This window comes from Lates calcarifer, linkage group LG12 (assembly GCF_001640805.2).
Source record: "Lates calcarifer isolate ASB-BC8 linkage group LG12, TLL_Latcal_v3, whole genome shotgun sequence".
NCBI classification, from domain to species: domain Eukaryota; kingdom Metazoa; phylum Chordata; class Actinopteri; family Centropomidae; genus Lates; species Lates calcarifer.
Window position 1 is genome coordinate 15,163,250 of NC_066844.1, and position 19,759 is coordinate 15,183,008.

At 42.5% G+C, this 19,759-nt stretch overlaps 2 protein-coding genes across 3 annotated transcripts; one reads left to right on the top strand and one right to left on the bottom strand.

Moving 5' to 3' along the window:
* The first annotated feature begins 2,040 nt into the window (after nt 1-2,040).
* Nucleotides 2,041-7,847, top strand: LOC108885619 (uncharacterized). Of its 2 annotated transcripts, none has more exons than XM_018680034.2 (3): nt 2,041-2,491; nt 4,039-5,215; nt 6,335-7,847. In XM_018680034.2, the coding sequence occupies exons 2-3, from the start codon at nt 4,088-4,090 to the stop codon at nt 6,692-6,694; spliced, it is 1,488 nt and encodes a 495-aa protein (XP_018535550.1). In that variant the 5' UTR covers nt 2,041-2,491; nt 4,039-4,087; the 3' UTR covers nt 6,695-7,847. The 2 variants fall into 2 exon arrangements, with proteins under 2 accessions (XP_018535550.1, XP_018535551.1); XM_018680035.2 differs by having other exon boundaries at nt 2,041-2,375.
* An 872-nt stretch (nt 7,848-8,719) lies between these two features.
* LOC108885678 (bone morphogenetic protein 7-like) lies at nt 8,720-18,557 on the bottom strand. Its single transcript, XM_018680120.2, is given in 8 exon segments — nt 8,720-9,374; nt 9,462-9,572; nt 9,674-9,747; nt 9,852-10,014; nt 10,016-10,059; nt 10,367-10,515; nt 13,454-13,643; nt 18,007-18,557. Coding segments are annotated over 8 exon segments (1,278 nt in total). The 5' UTR covers nt 18,404-18,557; the 3' UTR covers nt 8,720-9,224.
* Nucleotides 18,558-19,759: the final 1,202 nt, after the last annotated feature.

Sequence of the window (19,759 nt, forward strand, 5' to 3'; positions counted from 1 at the left end):
GGTCAAATGATGTCAAAACTGTTTCATTTGCAGACACAGAATATCCATTTCATTGTTGTATTGTCATTATTATGCCTGTTCTTTAATAATCACTGGAATAACACTTATGTTTCTGAACATAACAAAAGCTTTTTCTGGTTTCCTTTTCATAAAGAACATTTTGTTCCCCACAGATTTATTTTATATTTTGAATTCAGACACATAATAATCAAAACAATTTCACAACATTATCATAAAATTTGGACTTGAGTACAGCTTGCTGCTAAAAATAAATACACTTTCCTTGCCTTTGACTGCAGTTCTTATCGGTTTTGGTGAAAAATGTGAGTTATCAAATGTTAATTAAACTTTTTAAAAATTTAAAATTTGATCTATACTATTATTGTACACTTTGCTTAAAAAGTAATTATAAAGAACTCATATTTCAGAGAGGCTTTTTTAAATGATTTTTTTTTTAAAAAGTGCAATACTCAAACTGTATGGGAATCAGAGTCGAGCCAGACAGAGTGGTATTTGAGAGTCTGTGTATCCTGGACACCATCTAGTGGAAAACAGATGTCAGTTCTACTTCCACCTCTGAGCTGGACTCATGTTACACAATATTTGCATGCGACGGCTTCACAAAACAGAATTACATCATTACCTTTTTCCAAAACATGCATCTGCATTTGAGAGAGGCTTTTAAAGATTGTCTTGCCTCAGTTGCAGGCAGGAAGAGGTGCTGGTGTGAGTCATTTCAAGAATCTGTTTGTCAGAATCTGTACAAACTGAACTTTGTAATCCTGCACAGTAACTCTGATCAACAATTTTTTTTTCCTTTGCTATAATATGAATAATCTTTATTTACAGAGCAGTTTTTGAAAACAATGATGCAAAATTCTTCACATCAGACAATACCACAAACATTTTGTCTCTACAGATGCATATAGTGAGCATGGAAACTTTCACTACTGAAACTCACATTTGGCATCTGTGCCAAACTACAAAGTGAAACTGCAAAATGTAGCAGTTGGGAAGTAGTGGGAGTGATTGGCGATTTCTATCAATAAAAACATTCTCTTTGTAAATGTCAGTGGTTGTGGTGGTTTAGGCTGAATGTGCTAGTCGTGGCAAACACTGTGATGCAGCGTCTCACCATACTGTGAACTTTCTCCAGCATGTGCGTGTGTGTGTGTGTGCGTGTGTGTGTGTGTGTGTGTGTGTGTGTGTGCGTGTGAGTGTCTGTTCAGCAAGCACAAAAAAGCTAGAGAAAAAACAGAGAGAGTGGGCAGAGGAAGCATGATGTGACTCAAAGTGAGAAATCCTCTTCACCTCAAACTAAATTATGCGTGGGCTTTCTCATGACTGGGGGTTCACCTGCTGAGGCCCTGCAAAATCAATAGCTGGGACCAGGGCTGCTGTGCAAAAAGCCAAGTCCTCTTTCTTGTGTTTTAAAACGAGATGAAAGAGATAGGCAAGCAAGCAAGGAGAAAGTGAAGAAAAATATACAGAACACAGCAGGCAACAGGACGTGGGCCATGGGATATTGCTTATGTTGTCTGCACAACTATAAAAGACTATAACCTCCTTTTTCTGCAGAGGATAACGCTTTAGTACTTAATGTTGACCTTTGAGCTCTGTGGTCAAAAGCAATTACCGGCCATTTCAAAGCTATCATTCAGTTCGGTGTCTCACTCAATCAGGATGAAATGTTATTCACATCTGGCCCTGAGGTGGGAAAAACAGGAAGAATTAACAGCAAGTGAGGGCTGTTTGCAGGCAGACTGCAGATGTGATAGCGAGATCTCTGTTTTGCAGTCCCTTTCATTTTGTGCAAGTGCGTCCAGGCTAGTCTAAAGCAACGGTTTCCCGCCCTCACTACACTGGGCAAAACGCCAAAGCCATCAGGCAGTCATACGCCTACCATCAGCTGAGGAGTTGCACAGCAGTCTCATTTCTAATTATACACCCAACAACAGAGAGCTACATGGAGAGAGGGAGAGAGCGTGTGGAATATGGAGAGAGGAAGAGGAGGGTGATTACAAATGGAGGAGAGGCTGAGAGTGCTACTCAGCAGCAAACACAGGGTGAACAAGTTCAGATGTGAGAGATTGAGGGAGTGAGAGAAAAAGAAAGAAAGAAAGAGAGGTAGAGGCAGAGACATCAAATCTGTCTGAGAAAGGTTAACAGGACTGACTGACTGAGTAGAGTGGGAGTGTAAAATGTAGAAGCGAGTAGGAGGGAAGAGAGAGAGAGAGGAGGAGAAGAGACAAGAAGAGAAAAGGAGGAGAGTGTGTCTGATAGACAGTCTGTTGAGCTTGTCTGGATGCTTCTGTTCACTCTGTTCTGCTTTGCCTTTTCACCTGCAGACCGGGAGGACGACGCAAGGCAGACAGGTGTGTGTGTGTGTGTGTGTGTGTGTGGGCCGTCTGTGTTCATTTTGTGAACATGGATGGATGTGCTATGTGAAGATGGATGCACAGAAAAAAAGGATAGATGGATAGAGGAACATGTAAGTAAGTCTCCTACATGAAGCTTCAATTCATTTACGCATTGAGGAATTTTGAACGTGTTGCTGTCTTTTACTCTTCTAAAAGAGCTAGTTGTATGCATTAGTCTAACTCTGAATGCATGTTTTTGATTAACTCTTCATGGTCTGGGGGATTCAGCACCAGAGGTTCACAATTTGGTAGAGACACAAAGCTGACTAAGAGCAATGTTGGCACTACTGATACGCATAAGAATCCCATCTTCAATGCAGATATGCTAAACTTTATTAAGCCCACAAGGGGAAATTTGTAGATTATTATCATGATGGCTTCAAACACACAGCTGTGTATGAATTTCATTTCCATGGATTAGCAACCTGTAGAAAACTGATCACCTCATAAGGTAACGTCACAGTATAGGCCTGTCTGGGTCATTATCTGATCATACCTGTGTGTCTGTCACACACTGTGAGTAAGTAGCCAACATCTCAATGCCATTTGAATGAATTTACATTTACACTGCGGGCATTTAGCTGACAAATACTTATCTATTTATGTCTCATGGTATAATGCTTGCATAGGACTGTCAGTGTGAGGGTGTTGTCTAATCTAACATGCGCACACACAACAGAGAAACAGCTCATATCAGAGACATGCCTGTCAGGAGGAGTCAAAGAGGTCCATTCAGCGGCGGTGCTCAGTTATGATGATGACATAATACAGGGCATTGAGATGAGCTTTGCATTGACAGGCTGTAAAAGTCCTGCTCTGCTCTTTACCCCCCCCGCCATCACTTTTTGTAAATAATACAGTATGTCTGCTGAGCCGTTGAGTAGGTAAGAAACTGTTGTGTGTGTGTGTGTGTGTGTGTGTGTGTGTGGCCACAAGGTGCTTATATTTAGCCCTCCTGAGTGTACTGACTCACTGCATGCATGTAAGGAGGATGATGGGGTTTCAGTAGCTTGAGGTGTTGAAGATCACTTTAGTCCTTTAAGAAAGAGAGAGAAAGGCTGTGTGTTTAACATCCCATTTAGCCACTGAGTACACACACTTTCCTTTGTTTCTTGTGAAAAATGTCACAAGAAAACCTGCTTGAAAAATATTATTAACCTCAAAGGAAGTGGATATAGCGATAAAATTTAACCTCCAACTTTACAGTCATCCCCCAACCTTTTACTTTGTCACTTCACTCACTCCTTCACCAACCACATTGTGCAGTACTTTGTTACCATAGTAACTTTTTTTTTTTTCAACAAAGGACTTGGTAGATGTCCATCAAACTGAACCCCATCAGTATAGCAGTTGGTGCTTGGAAAGCATTAATTTGAAGCTGATGGTGAAGTTATTGTTGAGATGTCAAGGGGATATTTACTGGCAGTGATCTCACCAGGTGGCACATTCAAGGGGAGGGGGAATGTTCTGTCATTTACCAACAAAATTTTAAAAACGGAGAGAGAGTGAAAGTGACAGGTGGAGAAAGAGAGCAGCTGAATAGAGGATAAAATGATTTTCTCCAGTGTGATATCTTGTTTGTGAAGTTGTTCGGTAAACTGTTTGTTCTGCTTTTCAGATCGTGACAACCTTGGACCCAACTATCTGCAACACTTGCCAAGAGACTAATGGAGTCTGTATCACATGATCACAACACCTCCTCAACTTCTGCAGGGAGGGCATGCAGTGCCAGTGTGAGTGACAGGCAGCGTGAGCCAATGAGCTTCGCACCAAATCCAGTTCTTGTCCCAGACAGGGACAGCCTTCCGCTGAAGAAGAGGGACCAAAGACCGAGCTCACCGTCACAGCAGCAGCAGTGCGATGCTGCGACATTCAAGGCGCCTTACCCTTACAAGAGCCACGGCGAGTTAAAAACAAAATACACAAGCCCATTTCAGCCAGTGCCGAGACGGGTTCCTGCGCTCTACCAGCCCTGGACGCAGACTCATACATCCCCCAGGTCCAAACCTCATGTGTTATCTGCATTCAGGGAGCATCATGGCTGGGCAGAGTGGAGAGAGTTCAACCCCCTGCACCCTGGATGGGACTTTCCCCACCACTATCACCACAGCCACTTACCTGGCACACCTGCAGTCCAGCCAGGCCATCCACACCACCCCTCCAGGTTCAGCCCTATCTCCCTGGTCTCTGAGGGTTTCCACAGAATGGGTGGAGGGTACAGTTGGGAGCAGTTCAAGACATCAAGGGACAAGAGTTTGAATGCAGATAGGCAGAGCAATGGCAGGAATAAAGGACCGTATGTGAGGCGAAGAGAGTATTTTCCCAGGGTTGAAAAAGCAAGTCCTCCGTCGTTGAGCACATGCCTACCTCACTCTCCACACGAGGACCAACACAATTTGTTGCACAAATCAACAGACGTTGTCAAACATCCTGTTTCTGGACATTCCTTCAGAGGAGTTTCCCCTGTTGATAACTCAAACAGCGCATACACATCCATGAAAGAGGACACATCAAAATTTTCTGTATTGCCCTCCTCTGAGCATGCTTCTTCCTCCTCTTCCTCTTCTAACCGTTTCCCCTGGCTGCTCCCTCACTTTGTGGCCGGCTCTCTGATTGAGCTCAGAGATGGGCGGCTGAGACGAGTGGAGCACCTGCAGACGGAGGACTTCCTGCTGGGATCACTTGCATGTCCAGACCTGCGCCTGAGTTGCTGCACGGTGCAAAGCATCTCCCCTTCAACCTCTTCCTCCTCTGTCTCACGCCTCCTCATTCTGCTTCACGACCAACAGTCACAGGTGATGGAAAAATCACTCTGTAGTATTAATCATTCACAGTAGACCCTTCTCAAGTAGCTGTGATTATATCTACCAAAGAATGTATTCAGGAATGACTGCAAACACAATCTTGATATTCCATCAGTTATGAATAACACTGATTGAAAGGGATTAAGAGCACAATTTCTTTAATCTTCTCAAATTTTTAATGAGAAAATACCTTCAGTCAGGTTTGTACTATGACACGTCAAAGACTAAGGTTCATGATATTTTATATTTTTCTGCTGTGAAAATACTAAATATTTCATGTGTAGCCAAAGTCTGATTTAGCTTACTCCTCTGTACCACATTGTTGCCCAAAAACATTTCAAATGCATAAATTAGCTACACCTGACTGACTTGTTCCTTTATTAGGACAAACAGGGGCTTTCCTGCATACAAAGCATATAACATCCTGACACTATGTACTAGCACAGAAAACATGTATTAATCCATAGCTGAAAAACTATAGTATCTTTCTGTTATAGGAAATTATTGAGCCTTTTTAACAATTTAAGCTACATATTTGTGACCTCTTTTAAAAAATGAACAGTCTGTCCTCAGTGGGAACCAATAGACTTGTGACTGAGTACCATAGAAAGGCTTATATCTCTTTGCAATAGTGAGTCACTGTAATGTCCAGTCTTCCCTCAGTCCAACATGAGAGATGAAGAAGCTGTGCTGTCATTTTTAAGCACATTAAACTCACATGAGGGCTTTAATTTAAGAAAATATTGATTTTGAAATGTAATGGCAGAACCCAACTTTGCACTGGGTATTTTGTTTGTTGGTGACATTGTAATGTTTGGCATGTAGTAAATTATCTTTAAGTAAGGTCCAAGTAAGTCTAAGGTATGTGAGATACCGTTGCAACATACATTGCAAGAAGAAGCTAAGTTTCGGCCTGAATTTAAAACAAAGGTCTGTATTGAAAATCTTGAATAGGTATAAAACATAGTAAAGACTTATCTGTAATTGCTATTTGATATGAATTCAGCACAAATAGGTTTTCAAACCGGACCAACACCACCCCCTAGTAAACAAGTGTGCATGCTGCATCTCTGTCTCACTCTACTGTATACATGTGTTTTCCTCTGCTAGGAGTTGGTGGATGTCTATGTGGAGTACCCGTTCTTTGTGCGTGGGCGGGGCTGGTCCTCCTGCAGCCCCCAGAGGACTGCCCGTCTCTGTGGCCTGCAGTGCCGCCAGCTCAGCGTGGGGGACGTCTGCCTGGCCCTCACCCCCGTCTCAGCTCTACAGCCTCCACCGTCAGCCACTCTGGAGCCAAAAACCTCACCCAGGAAGTCAGAGAGAGGGTGTGAGTCCCTAAGTGTATCACACCCAGAGGTACCCCCAGGGCCACAGCAGCAAGAAGGGGGGAGGAAGAAGGGGGCAGAGGTAGTCCGGAGGAGACACTATTCCGCCCCTGAGCTAAGAGTTCCAGGGACTAATTGCATGTAGTGAAGAGGGTCACTGGTTTATGGGCAGGGAGAAAGTCAGTCTCTTCTAAGCTCTGCTATATTCAGCCTATATTTGCTGTCTTTTCTACCTCCTGAATCATATTTCTGTGCTTGACTGTCTTTTTAATTGTATCTAAGGAGTAAAGGCTAGAGAAAAACAATAAGCTTGACTCTCAGGATCCCCTAGAGGTTATATTAGCACATATTTATCAAGGCAAGTCAGGGATCACACGCTGATTATGAGAGTTGAATTATGTGAGTTAAACATTACATCTTCTGTGAGCCTGATCTCTGCCTGGTCTTTTGTAACAGAATTAAACTTTATTCATGTGAAAGAACTCTTCTTAAGAGAAAGAGCCATCGTGTAAAAATATGTCGCCGCAGGGAGCTGCTTCAGTAACACTGAATTTGAGAAAGATCTTGTAGGCTCAAGGATATTGTTTTCTTTCTCAATCTGACGGTTCATATCTTTCTGGCAGTCCTGACAGAATCAGCCCACGTTCCTTGAAAAGCACATAAATAATACTCCCTCAGGTCATTCAGTGCTGATGATATCATTTAAAGCTTATCTCTCTTCTGCCTAATATTATGTAAGAGTTCTTCATGCTCATAAATGAGAGTTTGAGAGGGAATTTTACATTGACAATCAACACCGTTTTTGATTGTATCAGTAGGATTTAGTTTTACGCTTCTACCTCTATTTTCTATTTACGGTGACAGATGTAATTGTGTGTTTTTAACAGTGTGGGCTGTGATGTAATATGCTTTGCTGGAAGCTTTCAGCTTCTGCAGTGAATGTCATTGTGAATGCCTTTATTTGCCAGGTTGTCAAATGCGCACATTATGTAAAGTATGTGCTTTGCTTTTTGTGCTAATGTGTATTTTAGGAGGCTTGTGCTATTCTACGTACTTTAAAAGCACAATCTGTTATCAGTGCATGGCTTCATGTGTCAGCACTGTGATGTAATTTCTTTCTGAGTACACACAGTTCACACATAATCAACTGAATGGGGCAAAATTGAAATGTGGACCATGTGGGCTCAACCATGATGTCAAAGTTGTGGCAGACAGGTTGCTGTAAACCTGATCATGGATTCAGTCTTTAACTTGTGAAGCAGTTTTCTCACTGTTGAATAAAATGGTGTGTAAAAATTGCTGCATATTTTTTTTATTCATTTTCCAAAAAAGAAACTATACCACTGGGCGACAAAACACCATTTGACAAAGTCCAGTTAGTAGCCGTTCTCCTGCTTTCAATCACAAATGGATCACTGATCACAACAAATGGAAATGTGATCATGGCATCTTAGATTTTCAGATTTCCTCCATCTGCTGAAGAAGATTGTGTAATATGATCAAAAGCTTCAGAATAGCTACTAAATGAGTCTTGTAGAGATTGTTTTGGCAACTACTGTTTCCAATGTCAAGAATGAACTTTAAGTCTCAACATTAGTTGAATTTATTAGCCGAAGCTGCTTTGAATGCCACTGTAAAAAAAAAACTGTATTGAAGCCAAATATGGTAAAAAATAACACACACACACACACACATGATTCTTGTTTGATAGTTTCCATTTATTCAACTAGTTTAATCTGACAAAACAAAATTACAGCCTCTGCTTGATCACCTGCAGCTCTGCTCTGACTCCAGAAGGCAGCTGCAGACGGGGGTGATGGTGCACACCCTAATGTCCGCCTCATGAAGATGAATCACTGACATCTTGCAGACTGTATGCCTTTCACAGACCTGGTGACATATGTCTGCATGAGGAAACTAGGCCCAAAAGCCAGGCCTTTCTATCCCACACACTGTTATTAATGGTCTTGGCTGTCATTCCTTCGCTGAGCTCCCCTACATCAGCAGCACACACTCGAGCTGCCAGATGTCTTACACTTGACCTGATATGACTGCCCTGCTGAACAACCAGTTCAACACCAGTGAAGTTTGTTGCAGAGCATTTTTCTCTGATCAGGAAATAAGTTCATCCTAACTGTTCCAAAAGAGAAGGTGCAACGGTTCAACAGGATGGTGGAGATTTAAAGTTTTATGAGCTGTGTAATATGTTATCAAATGCACATTTCCACCCAGGCAACTTCTTATATTCTCATGCCTGATATCGTGACAGAATTTAAAAGCAGATATGTGTTGTACTCTATATGATCTCTGCATACAGGGGAAATGGTTGAAACGTTTTACATTATGTTTTAGCGATCCATGTTTTGTTTGAGCTTCTGAAGTGACTCCACAAAGCTCTGAGTCTTTTTAGGGCACTTTCTCTCGTCACATTAAAAGGAAACAAAGAAAATCCTTTGTTCAGCCTTTTCCCTGTGACCAGAAATTCTGATTGGGCTGTAATACTGCATGGGCGGCTCAGCTGCTGGTCATAAAAACGGTCCCAGAGAATAAAGCTTGTTCTGTGGCAGGAGCTCCCCAATGACCAGGCAGTCAATCATCTTGTCTCTGCTTCCTCCACCTCTGCCTTTTTAAGCATCCCTCTGGATTTGCGGAACTCATAGGAGGTTGACAAGCGATCAGTGACAGCCGCAGGCTCTGACCACCATGTTGCGGTACTTTTTGAGGATGACGTTGGAGCTGTCATCAAAGTAGAGCACTGAGATGCCATGGAGCTGGGTGGGGGCACAGCAGGGCTTGGGTACCGTCTCTGGGTTGATAAAGTGCACCTGTGGTAGAGGAAGCATAAATCAGTCCTCACAGAACGTGGAGGTTGTAGTGAAAGCACCTGTCATCAGGGACTGTTTGGGACTTACCAGAGTTTGCACAATAGCGTGATTAGTGGCATTCATGTAGGAGTTGAGAGGAAAAGCACATTCCCCTTCGCAGTAGTATGCTGCATAGCCCTCTGGTGCTATGATCCAGTCCTGATCAAAGTAAAACCACAGCCAAAGGGTCAGTTAACTGTCATTTCTGGTAACGAGAGGGACATTAAATGAAAATTAAATCAAATGAAATTTCCAAGTACCTGCCACCCCAAATCTCTGAAACTGACGTACAGCTCATGTTTTTTACATCCCTCTTTAGATATGCCAAGGTTATCTGAAAGTGAAATATGCAAATATGAATACACACTCATGTATTCAAGTTATAGGCCTAAAGGTCATTTTAAGTCTGTGATGATGAGTTTTTAAGAGTCCAGACACCTGTTGCTGCCTCCACTGCCTTTAGCGCATCCTGAACAGTCCTCTGAGGTTTGGAGCGGTTAGACTGGCGACCTTTGTGGCCATGGGCAGAGCGGATGCTGCGGAAACGCACCTCACTGGCTTTGAAGAAGGCAACCATGAAGGGCTGCTTGTCCTGGGGTCCCATTGCCGGTCACCAGCCCCGCCAGCTGGGGGTTCCTCCTCTGGCCTACAGGGGGAGACAGGGGGGAGCAAAGCTTAGTCTCAACCAGCCATTGAATATGACAATAACACACATCTGAGTTTCTACTAAACAATCATTTGTTCATCTTAATATGACCACAACAACCATAATCGTAACTTAAACTCTAAGTGAGTTTAAGAAGTCTCTACACAGATTTACTGAATATGCGGTGTCCCTTTTAAGCACTGGATTCAAAGAGCATTTATCATAACCATAAATCATTACTCTAGACAAAGACTGATGGTTGTTACTCCTATGGATCCCACCCCATGACTGTATGGCAGCAACTGACCATGGCTATCTTCCAAGACCAGGTGCAGGCCTAGGTTCTGCTCAGGGTTGACCAGCCAGAGGTTACTGGTGGTGGTCAGGTCAAAAATCAGCCAGCCATCCTCTGCAGCCCAAACATCTCGCTGGTCCAGCAGCAACAACTCCACTTCACTGGGAAGAGAAAAATTGATATTTATTGTCGAGGCAGATCTACATTTCAAAGTTTTTGATTAAGTGTTTCCATGAAAAGGTGCTTCTTTGATATAAACTCAAATCTCAGATTCATTCCTTAGAAGCGAGACTTTCAACCATCCATGCTTGCCAGTAGACAAAATACAAATGGTTGAGATGTCCACTGTGATGAATTACCTACAGTATCTCTTGTTTTCAAGTTCCTGTGCATTGATTTTCTTTCCTCTGTGAAATTAATTAAAACCAACAGCTGTCTGGAAGCTATGAAAACAATCTAAAGGCATGTGATATGCTTGGGAAAATGGCTAGCTGTCATGCTAATTATATAAAATTAGTATGTAATAGGCTAAAAAACCCCAAACTACATGTGTGGTCCTGTAATATCTACAGCGCAGATAGAAAGTATTAGGACAACTTGTTTTATGTTGTTTGGACTAAATACATCAGCACATTGGATTTGAGGTGAAACAATGACTTTGTGGTTAAAGCACTAACTCTCAGCCTTGAGTGTGAAAGTGTTTACATCCATACTGGTCAAACAGTGTAGGAATCATTTGCATTTTTAAACATATTGCCCCAATTTTCAGATAAAGCATCAGGAAAATAAGATATTAATAACAACCAAGAGGTTTTAAGGCGAAACACTGGAATGTTGTTGATTGGCCAAGTTAGACACCTCAGTCCAACTGAGAACGTGTTTCATTTGCTGAAGACCAGACTAAAGGCAAAAAGCCCCAAAACAAGCAAAAAGTGAAGCCTGCAGTACAGGCCTGTTAGAGCATCACCATGGAAAATACCAGGTGTCTGCAAATGTTTATGGGTGGTAGATTTCAGTCAGCCTGCACTGCAAATGAACCACATTATTAAAAATGATCATTTCAATGAAGTTTATATTAACTTCTCCACGTTGTGCCACCTAAAACTGTTCAGCTATATAGAGAAGGGGCTACATTGTTCAACACATGCGAATATAAACAACTTAAAAGTTAAAAGTATTTATGTCCTAGGGTACTGATTAAGCAGAGGGGACAAATACCGGAAGACAGTTATGACACGAGGAGAAGCGTTTCAATAAGACTGACCTATGAGTCTGCTCAGCCTAAAAAAAATGACACAACAATATGAATATCCAGGGTAAATTCCTTTCAAGAGCTAACACCCTGAATCATGTATTCCCCACTACAGTGAACAGCCATTATCAAAGGAGCACTTTCTTAACTCCCAAGAAGAAAAATCCTACACTGATGTGTCGTCTTAAGGGCAGATTTCACAGGCAATAGCTTTGTTTACAGATTGAGTTTCAGACCCTCAGGCAGACGTCTGTCCTTTGGTCCTGCTGCCTCCTCGTCTGTGTGGAGTTGCCTTTGTGTGTCTGTGAATGACAATGGTGTTGCCCTTTACACCATCGTCAGCCCCCGCTGTCACCGATGAAGGACTTAAATCTACTGCTTACACATGAATCCTTCTGTTCAATGATGTGGCCCCGTGGCAGGCTGAGGCGGGCAGGTTAATGTGGTTCAGAGATTTTATAATGTGGGTGGATGGTGGAGCTTTGATTTATGAGGAAGATCTCTAATGTTGTTATCCAGTTTCAGATGTGGTTTGAAACAAGTGTGAGAGTATCATAGAAGCTGGCAGACAGACAAAACAGGACTACAGACAGTCAAACAGACAGAAACTTGAGGAATAACCACCTGTGTAACAGAGAGTATAAAATAATGTCTTGAGGGTTGAGAGTGTTTTTTGTGGTTGGAGCTGTGCATTACAAATGCAGGTCCCCTGGGTACTGTCCTGTTCTGACTGTGTAAGAGTAAACTTACTCTGGAGAGAACCCCAGTGTTTCTGTAATTGACACTAATGTCTATGTAAACAGCTACAGTGCTGACACTAACATCAGCAGAAATAACCTGTGGGGAAATGCAGACAGACACAGCCGGTGCAGACAGCTCTGTGTGCTCGTACAGCCGCCTAACAACCACTTTACACAGAAATCACACAGTGGCATGATGTGTTGATTTAAGCTCAACCACACAACTTGTACTGTGTCACTAACATAAGAGGATAATCATATGTAGCGATGAACACATCCAGCTAACGTGAAGACTTGGAAGGTCATTTAAGAAATGCTCTAAAGGGTCAGTTTGTCTGAATTACAAAAAATAAAAAATAAAATAAAAAATACACACATACACACACACCTACACTCTAACCTATAATGCATAGCCATGCAGAGTTTTATCTTGAACTGGTTTTAGGAGCTGTGGTTTCTGCACCATCCCCAATATAAGAGAGAGAAATAGAACTTCATTAGTTTACAGTGACTGAAATAGGCCACAGCTACAGCAGCTACCAAGGCTACAGGGGCTAAAGCTATACCAGCTGCTTTGTGACGCTGCACATAGGCCCAGTGGTGCTTTCGGCTAAATGCTAGCATGCTGCTTTTATGTAGGTATAATGTTTATCACATTCACCATTGTAGTTTGGCATAATAGCGTGCTAATGTATGCTACTTAGGACTCCACAGAAAATTACAGCTGAGACTGATGGAATGTTAAGTTCACTGTAGTTTCTTGGCAATTCAGCCAATAATTGCTATAACTGCTAATAACTGATATTTCAGTCTGGACCAAGGTAGTGGACTATGATCAACAGACTGACATTGTCATCATCATTCACCTCTGTCATACTGGGGTGGTATCTCAAAATGATATATCTCAAAAAGTAAATAAACCAAAAAATACAAAACATTAGAGCTAACTGAGAAAATATGTTTTACAATAATCAGTAGACTGAGCAGTCAATGTCCGAAAACACCAGACTGAGGTGACACATATGTTACAAGATTAAGTAAGCTCAAGGGTAAATATCAGCACAGAAACAGCAAAATGAATGGCACCTGAAAATAAAACACCTGTACCTATTTGGAGGCTCCTGCAGGACCTGGTAGATGCTGACTCTGAATGTCTCGTTCTCATAGCGTCCTTGGATGAAATCCTTGTAAATCCTGAACTCTGCTGCTGTGACGGCCTCTCCCTCTGGAATACGGGAAAGGTCAAAGCGGAATTCCCTTCGGTGCTGCTGGTAGAGAAGATCCTGATCCTGAACGACTATTGTGGGAAGAAAGAGAGGAAGATGTATGTACAGCAGACCTGAAGAACAGGTGGTTTTCTGGCAGAGACAGAGGTCAGATGCTATAAATCAACATTTGATTGAAGCTTACGTTTCATCAAACTCTCCAACCATATTCTACCCAACTGCGATACCACCGTGATTAATGGTTGACTGTTTTCTCCCCAGCTGACACACATACACACAGTAAAATAATATTTCGGAACCTCGCAGGGAAAGTTTGTACATGTGTGGAAAAAAGCAAACCACTGAGTACAATCAGATGGTAAACCAGTCAGTGGCTGCAATATCTGTCAAAACTGAGTCAAAGGCTTCTCTGATGTGTGTCGTGCTGCCCACATCTCGGAAGCACTGTGTCAGAAATAGGAAAAATCCGGCTTCCATGAGCGAAGTGATTGATCTAAACATCACTTAAGTCGAGTCTCTAACATACATGCCAATGTGGGGGAAAAAAAACATACTGAGGGCTCAGTTTGGCTCCCTGTTTAAACTGCACACATGTGCTGACCACAAGAAAAGGCCCGTTAAGGCACTGCCCGGAAAACCACAGCAGCCAGTGTGCTTTTACAAACACACTTACGTAAAGTATAGAGAGCCACACAAATTCATGTGTGACTTAACTACCAGAGTCTGTACCACCCAGACCTCCCTGATCATTTTGCCATGTATTACTGTCCGGTGATTTCATTCTGATTGTAGAGGATGAAGTGAAGCAGCAGTAGCGGGTGGCACAGTGGGGTTTCCACCCCGCCCTGACACAGCTGAAGCTCTCTAACGCTCAGAGTTTCCATGAAAAGGTGGTCAAAAAGACCCCAAAGCTCCCTGAAGCTTTCCAGTGTCATGTTTTTATAGCGTTAGTCAATGTGTTTGTCCTTGGAAAGAGCGGTGGAGGTCTCCGGTGAAGGTGTGCAGAGCAGAGCAGCGATTAGCCACTTTAAACACATCCTGCCCAGTGGCATACAACATGACATCATCATGACATCACCCCGTGTTCCTGCTGATGGCCCACTATTGTTTCAGTGCATAGACACCCATATGCACAATACCCTAACACTAGAAACATAAACATTTTTTCCCACAAAAGCAGGCATGCACACACACACACACACACACACAGAGTCAAAGTTCCCTAAAAACACTTCGAATGACACAAAAACACACACAAGCTGCTCATCGTTAAGAGCAGTGCATTCTGAACCCTGCGAGTCATTTGTTTGACCGCAATTAAATGCTGGAAGGGAACGAGGGGTGTTTTTATGAAAGCAATAATTGCTTGTAAGGACTTGGTGTGTTTACGTTAGAGACCATTAGCTGCAGAGATCAGACCTCAGATATGCAAACTTCCTTCTGGGAGGCATTTCAACACTTTAGATTTCTTCTGACACTGCAGGGCCACACAGTCACAGAGCTATCATTAACCTATTGCAATTTTATAGTAAGTGGGAGGTTTTTCTTTTTTACAGCCCACCGTGGGTGGTTTTAAGACGCATCACAATGTCTATACAGAAACAAAACTTAACACAAAAAATGGTGGAAATGTGATATTCTTGAACAATAATCATTGGGTTAAGTGTTATTAATGCATCAGTCATGTTCTGTGTACTCATTTATCAAGTGGACAATTTAGAACTTATTAAAGTTAGTGGTAAATGTTACTTTTTGCCCTTACAAATCCATGAAGTTTGTCAACATATCTTATACCCTTGACTGGTTTATTGCAGATTATTAAACCACCAAAAAGATTCTTGTTAAACAAATTTCACACATTTTGATAAATGTACTGCAGAATGCAGAGGAGAAGAAGGGTAAAAAAACAGCACGTTAAGGGAGGCCATGCAATTACGACTGGATCTTAGGAGTAAAAAGAAAGCAATTATTTTGCTCTTGGATATACAAATAATGAGAGGGTTAATGAGATTTTCCAGCTGGGCAAAAGAAAGTCTTCATCTGATCTCCTTATGCTACCTACAGATCAGCTTAGCGGGACAACAGAACACATTTCTTCCTGCTTATTCTCAAAAACACAATACTCCTTCTGTTCTTCAGTGAAACAGTCATTGCTCCAACTGTTAGGAGAGTGTTTTGCACCCCTTCTTTTTTGTAATGAAAGCCAGTGACATTTCTGGTCATTAAGCCTTTTTCCCATGCTCTGCAGGTGTGTGTTGTGGTCAGTGCAAAAAAAAAAAGCCCATACTGAACGCATGTGTACTTGTCTCCAGGCAAAAGACTTCAGCAGCAGTAAACAAAGAGGTCGACACATGAGGAGTAGCAGAGCAGAGAGCTGCAGAACAGCTTCGACTGATAAGACTGACAGCCAAGTCAGGCCTCAGTCCCTTTCTTTATGAACAACTGTACAACAGAAACTGTAAATGTGCAGATCAATAGCAGCTGCCTTCTGTAATGTTGCATGACAATGCGACTAATGCTTTTTTCCTGTGATTCTGGAGTACGACCTGTGGTTTGGCATACCAGCACAAGTAAACATATGCAGCTTTGTACATGTATGAGCATATGTGCAATGATGTGATATACAGTGTGTGTGTGTGTGTGTGTGTGTGTGTGTGTGTGTGTGTACTTTACAATATGACTACGCCCGCTCTCAAAAACCATCTAACCAATGAAAAACAGGGGCTGGACACCTTGTTTTAACTTTGCCTCTAATGGAATTACTTTTCACTTAAGAGTAAAATAGGGCTGATTTATTTAAAATAATCAAATAACCTACTTAATGTCCACCTGCACTACATACTGTATCTGGGTACACTGGGATAAGGCTATGTTTGGCTCAACAGCAGCTCTCCCTCACACTGGAAGCTGTGGTCTTTGGAAAGCAAATAATCCATTCCGGTCTTGAAGCGATCATCCAGGGACCACCAAGATAGAGCCACTCCAGTACAATGAGCTAAAAACTCTGCCAATCATCAGCACAGGAGGCCATGGTGGGCCTGAGAGAGAAATAATACACACTCATTGTGTCCTTTTTTTCCCTCCTTCCTCTTTATAATCAGAGTCTTCAGATGTGGAACCACATGAATCTGTTATTGGTTTTCAGAAACAATGCTTCCAGATCTCGTTAGCTAAAGACTGTCAGTTAGGAGTTCACGACTGAGGATGCAAAATGTTGTGTTATGCATTTCAGTTTTTTTTTTACAGTTTCCAAATGTTTAGTATTAACTACATGTTTAGAGGCTGATATTGAGAAAAAAATAACTAAATGACTCCTTGTTTTAAAGCTTCAGTTCAATCTCAATGGCAAACAGACAGATGAAGAGGGTTTCTTGGAAACATATCTGAGATGAACAAACTTCAGCTCCTCGCATTGACCTGTAACCCTCATCCAAGCCTTGAGGCAGGAGAGGGCCGTGCAGAAGACAGGGGCTGGTTTTGGCTATAACTACATCCGGATACGAACCACAGGCACCATGCCATCTGCTTGTTTCACCATAGTGATATCAGAGCTGCCGTAGGATCGCCAAGGGAAACAAAGGCAGGAGTCACCTTTTATAAATTCAATAATGTCTGAGTGAGCCCAGGCTCCCGCCTGTGACCCCTGTGATTTACACCTTCCAAACAAACACCCAAAGAGACATAAATACAGGAATGCGTGCGCAAACACCTGCGATAACAGAGATTACTACAGCAATAACATGTGTTTAGATGCTGTCTGTATCTTGATCGCACACCAACTTGTCTCTCACTCCCCAGGGGGGGGTTTAGAAATGCCTGTTCAATTCCTAGTCATGCGAAACAAAGCCATGCTAAAGCCTCTCCCCCAGAGCTTTGAAGGGATTCTGGGGAAATCGGATACAGGCATGTTGTCATAACATTTACAGCTCGGAATGCATAATGCCTGATTTCAAGTGAAGAAAGTGACCTAAAAGCCACAATGTCAGAGTCACAGGGGCTTTCACAGTGACACACACTTACTCAGTGCACCCTGTTGCAGTGTAGTGGCTTCAAGGATTTGACAACAAAATGGGAAGCATTTAAAACCTTGATTCTTAAGTTGATTGACTCAGATGAGAAAGGTAGATAGAATTGTCCCTGAACAACATGAAGTTATTTTTTGTTGTTTTAAATAAAGAGCACTCACAAAAATAACATTGTTCAAAATAATATAGATTTTTATGAACCACTGTCTGTGGAATTATTTTGTGGCCACTGGTGATTAGGTTTTTGATTTGGACACTTAGTACAGACACAATTTTTTAAAAAAAAAGTCATAAAATCAAATTACCACCACACACTCTATATGTGTATATCTGTATCTATAACCTAATACAAGTTAGACACACTACGTCCACAAACTGAGAGAACTTACAAAACTCATTGTTCACTTACCGAGGTTGACAAAGCTCATCACCGTATCTGCGTCATCTAGGAAGCGACTGTCCTGTGGGGTCACCATGGGGGAGGCCTGGGTCGGTAAAACAGGCTTGTAGTAAGAGTATCCGTGCGGCTCTGCGTCTGTAGAAATGGTGTTGTACAGATCCAGCATGAACATCGGGGCGGCGTTGTGCTTGGTGTAGACGTGCGGCCGCGGACGGTGCGGCAGCCCCAGGATGGAGAGGATCTCCCGCTGCATCTCCCTGCGCTCCTGACTCCGCAGCCGCCGCTGGATAAAGCTGGAGCGCACCTCGTTGTCCAGAGAGAAGTTGGAGAAGGAGACCTGCGAGGCCAACACGCAGTAACAACAAGACAGAAGGGTCATAACTGTCGTCGAGGCGCTTGTCACCATTTTGATCAAATTTTACGCGCGGTTCTAACAAGTCGAGAGATGAGATTGGAGACGCGGTTCTTTTAGAAAGAGTCTTCCCTCGTGCGAGGGAGTAAAACACGCTATCCTCTATCAACTCAGAAAATCATTCCCTCATCATCTGCCGTTGCGCACTGTCTGACGCGTCCTTCTGGATGGCAACTTGAGAATGGATTTTATTGAGGCTTTGTCAGGGGAGGGGCAGGAAGGGTTCAAGATGGGATAAACCAAGACTGGAAAGACTGGGACAGCGTGTGGGAGAGAGGCAATGAAAAGTAGGGCGAGAATGGACCAGTGTCCTTTCATGAAGTGCACTTCTCTATCTTGGTAATAGGATGGGTGGGGTGTGACCCAAGTGTCCCATCACTGTGTCCTTTGTTTGAATATGATTGCTTGGCCATCGGTGGAGGTGGGCTCTAATTGTTAAATGATTAGCACATCTTTTGCCTGTAAATCGTTCTTTTTCTCTGCAAGTCTGGCAGCCAGCTTCTCTGTGCTGGGACCATCCCCTGGTTCTTAAGTCCCAACATCAAGGGTCACGTGTACTTATTTTCAAATCCCATGCTATTTTCTTAAACAGATCTGGTTTGTTTAAAATTACTGGCACTGTGCCACAACGCCGCATACATGGAGATACTCCAACGCTAAATGATCAGTCTAAAGGTAAAGAGGGGAAATCCCCTAATCCCTTCTTCAACAGACACCTTTGAACACAAAGAATAAACTCAGGCCCACCCTAATTGTTAAAGGGTCTGAGTGATCAACAGTAACAGCCCAGACACATGAAGAGACATGCCAGTGGCCTCTATGAATTACTACAACAATGTGTAAAACACTCCCCAGTGACTGCTTTAATAGAGAGTTAGTGGGGATGGATGGCGGGTAATGAATGGCAAAGGAAGAATCCTAAACTTTAAACAGTTTATACGTATGCTTAACTGGTCTGAGTGGCTGGATCAGCACATAAAACTCAAAGGAACAGGTTAATGTGTCATACAACATATTGCTCAAGATGAAATCAGTGGTTTCCAGCCTGTTTGGCTACTGATGTCTCGCAAAAAGCAGCGTGTAGTCAGTCACATTTCAGATGTCTATGAGTTGTAAACAGCTTCATCAAACAGAGATTTTTCCCTCTGGACGTCTCACATGGTTTCAGTTCAAATGATCAATATCTCGCCAAAAATCAAAGATTAGAGAAAAAGTTCAAAAATTGAAAACAGACTTGTGAATCAGAACTTCTTTTTTTTTCTCCTTTCCTCTCCCATTAATCATCTCACAACCCCTCAGATTTGTCTGGTGTCCCTGTATATAAAACTGTGTAAGTGGTTCAGACTAGCT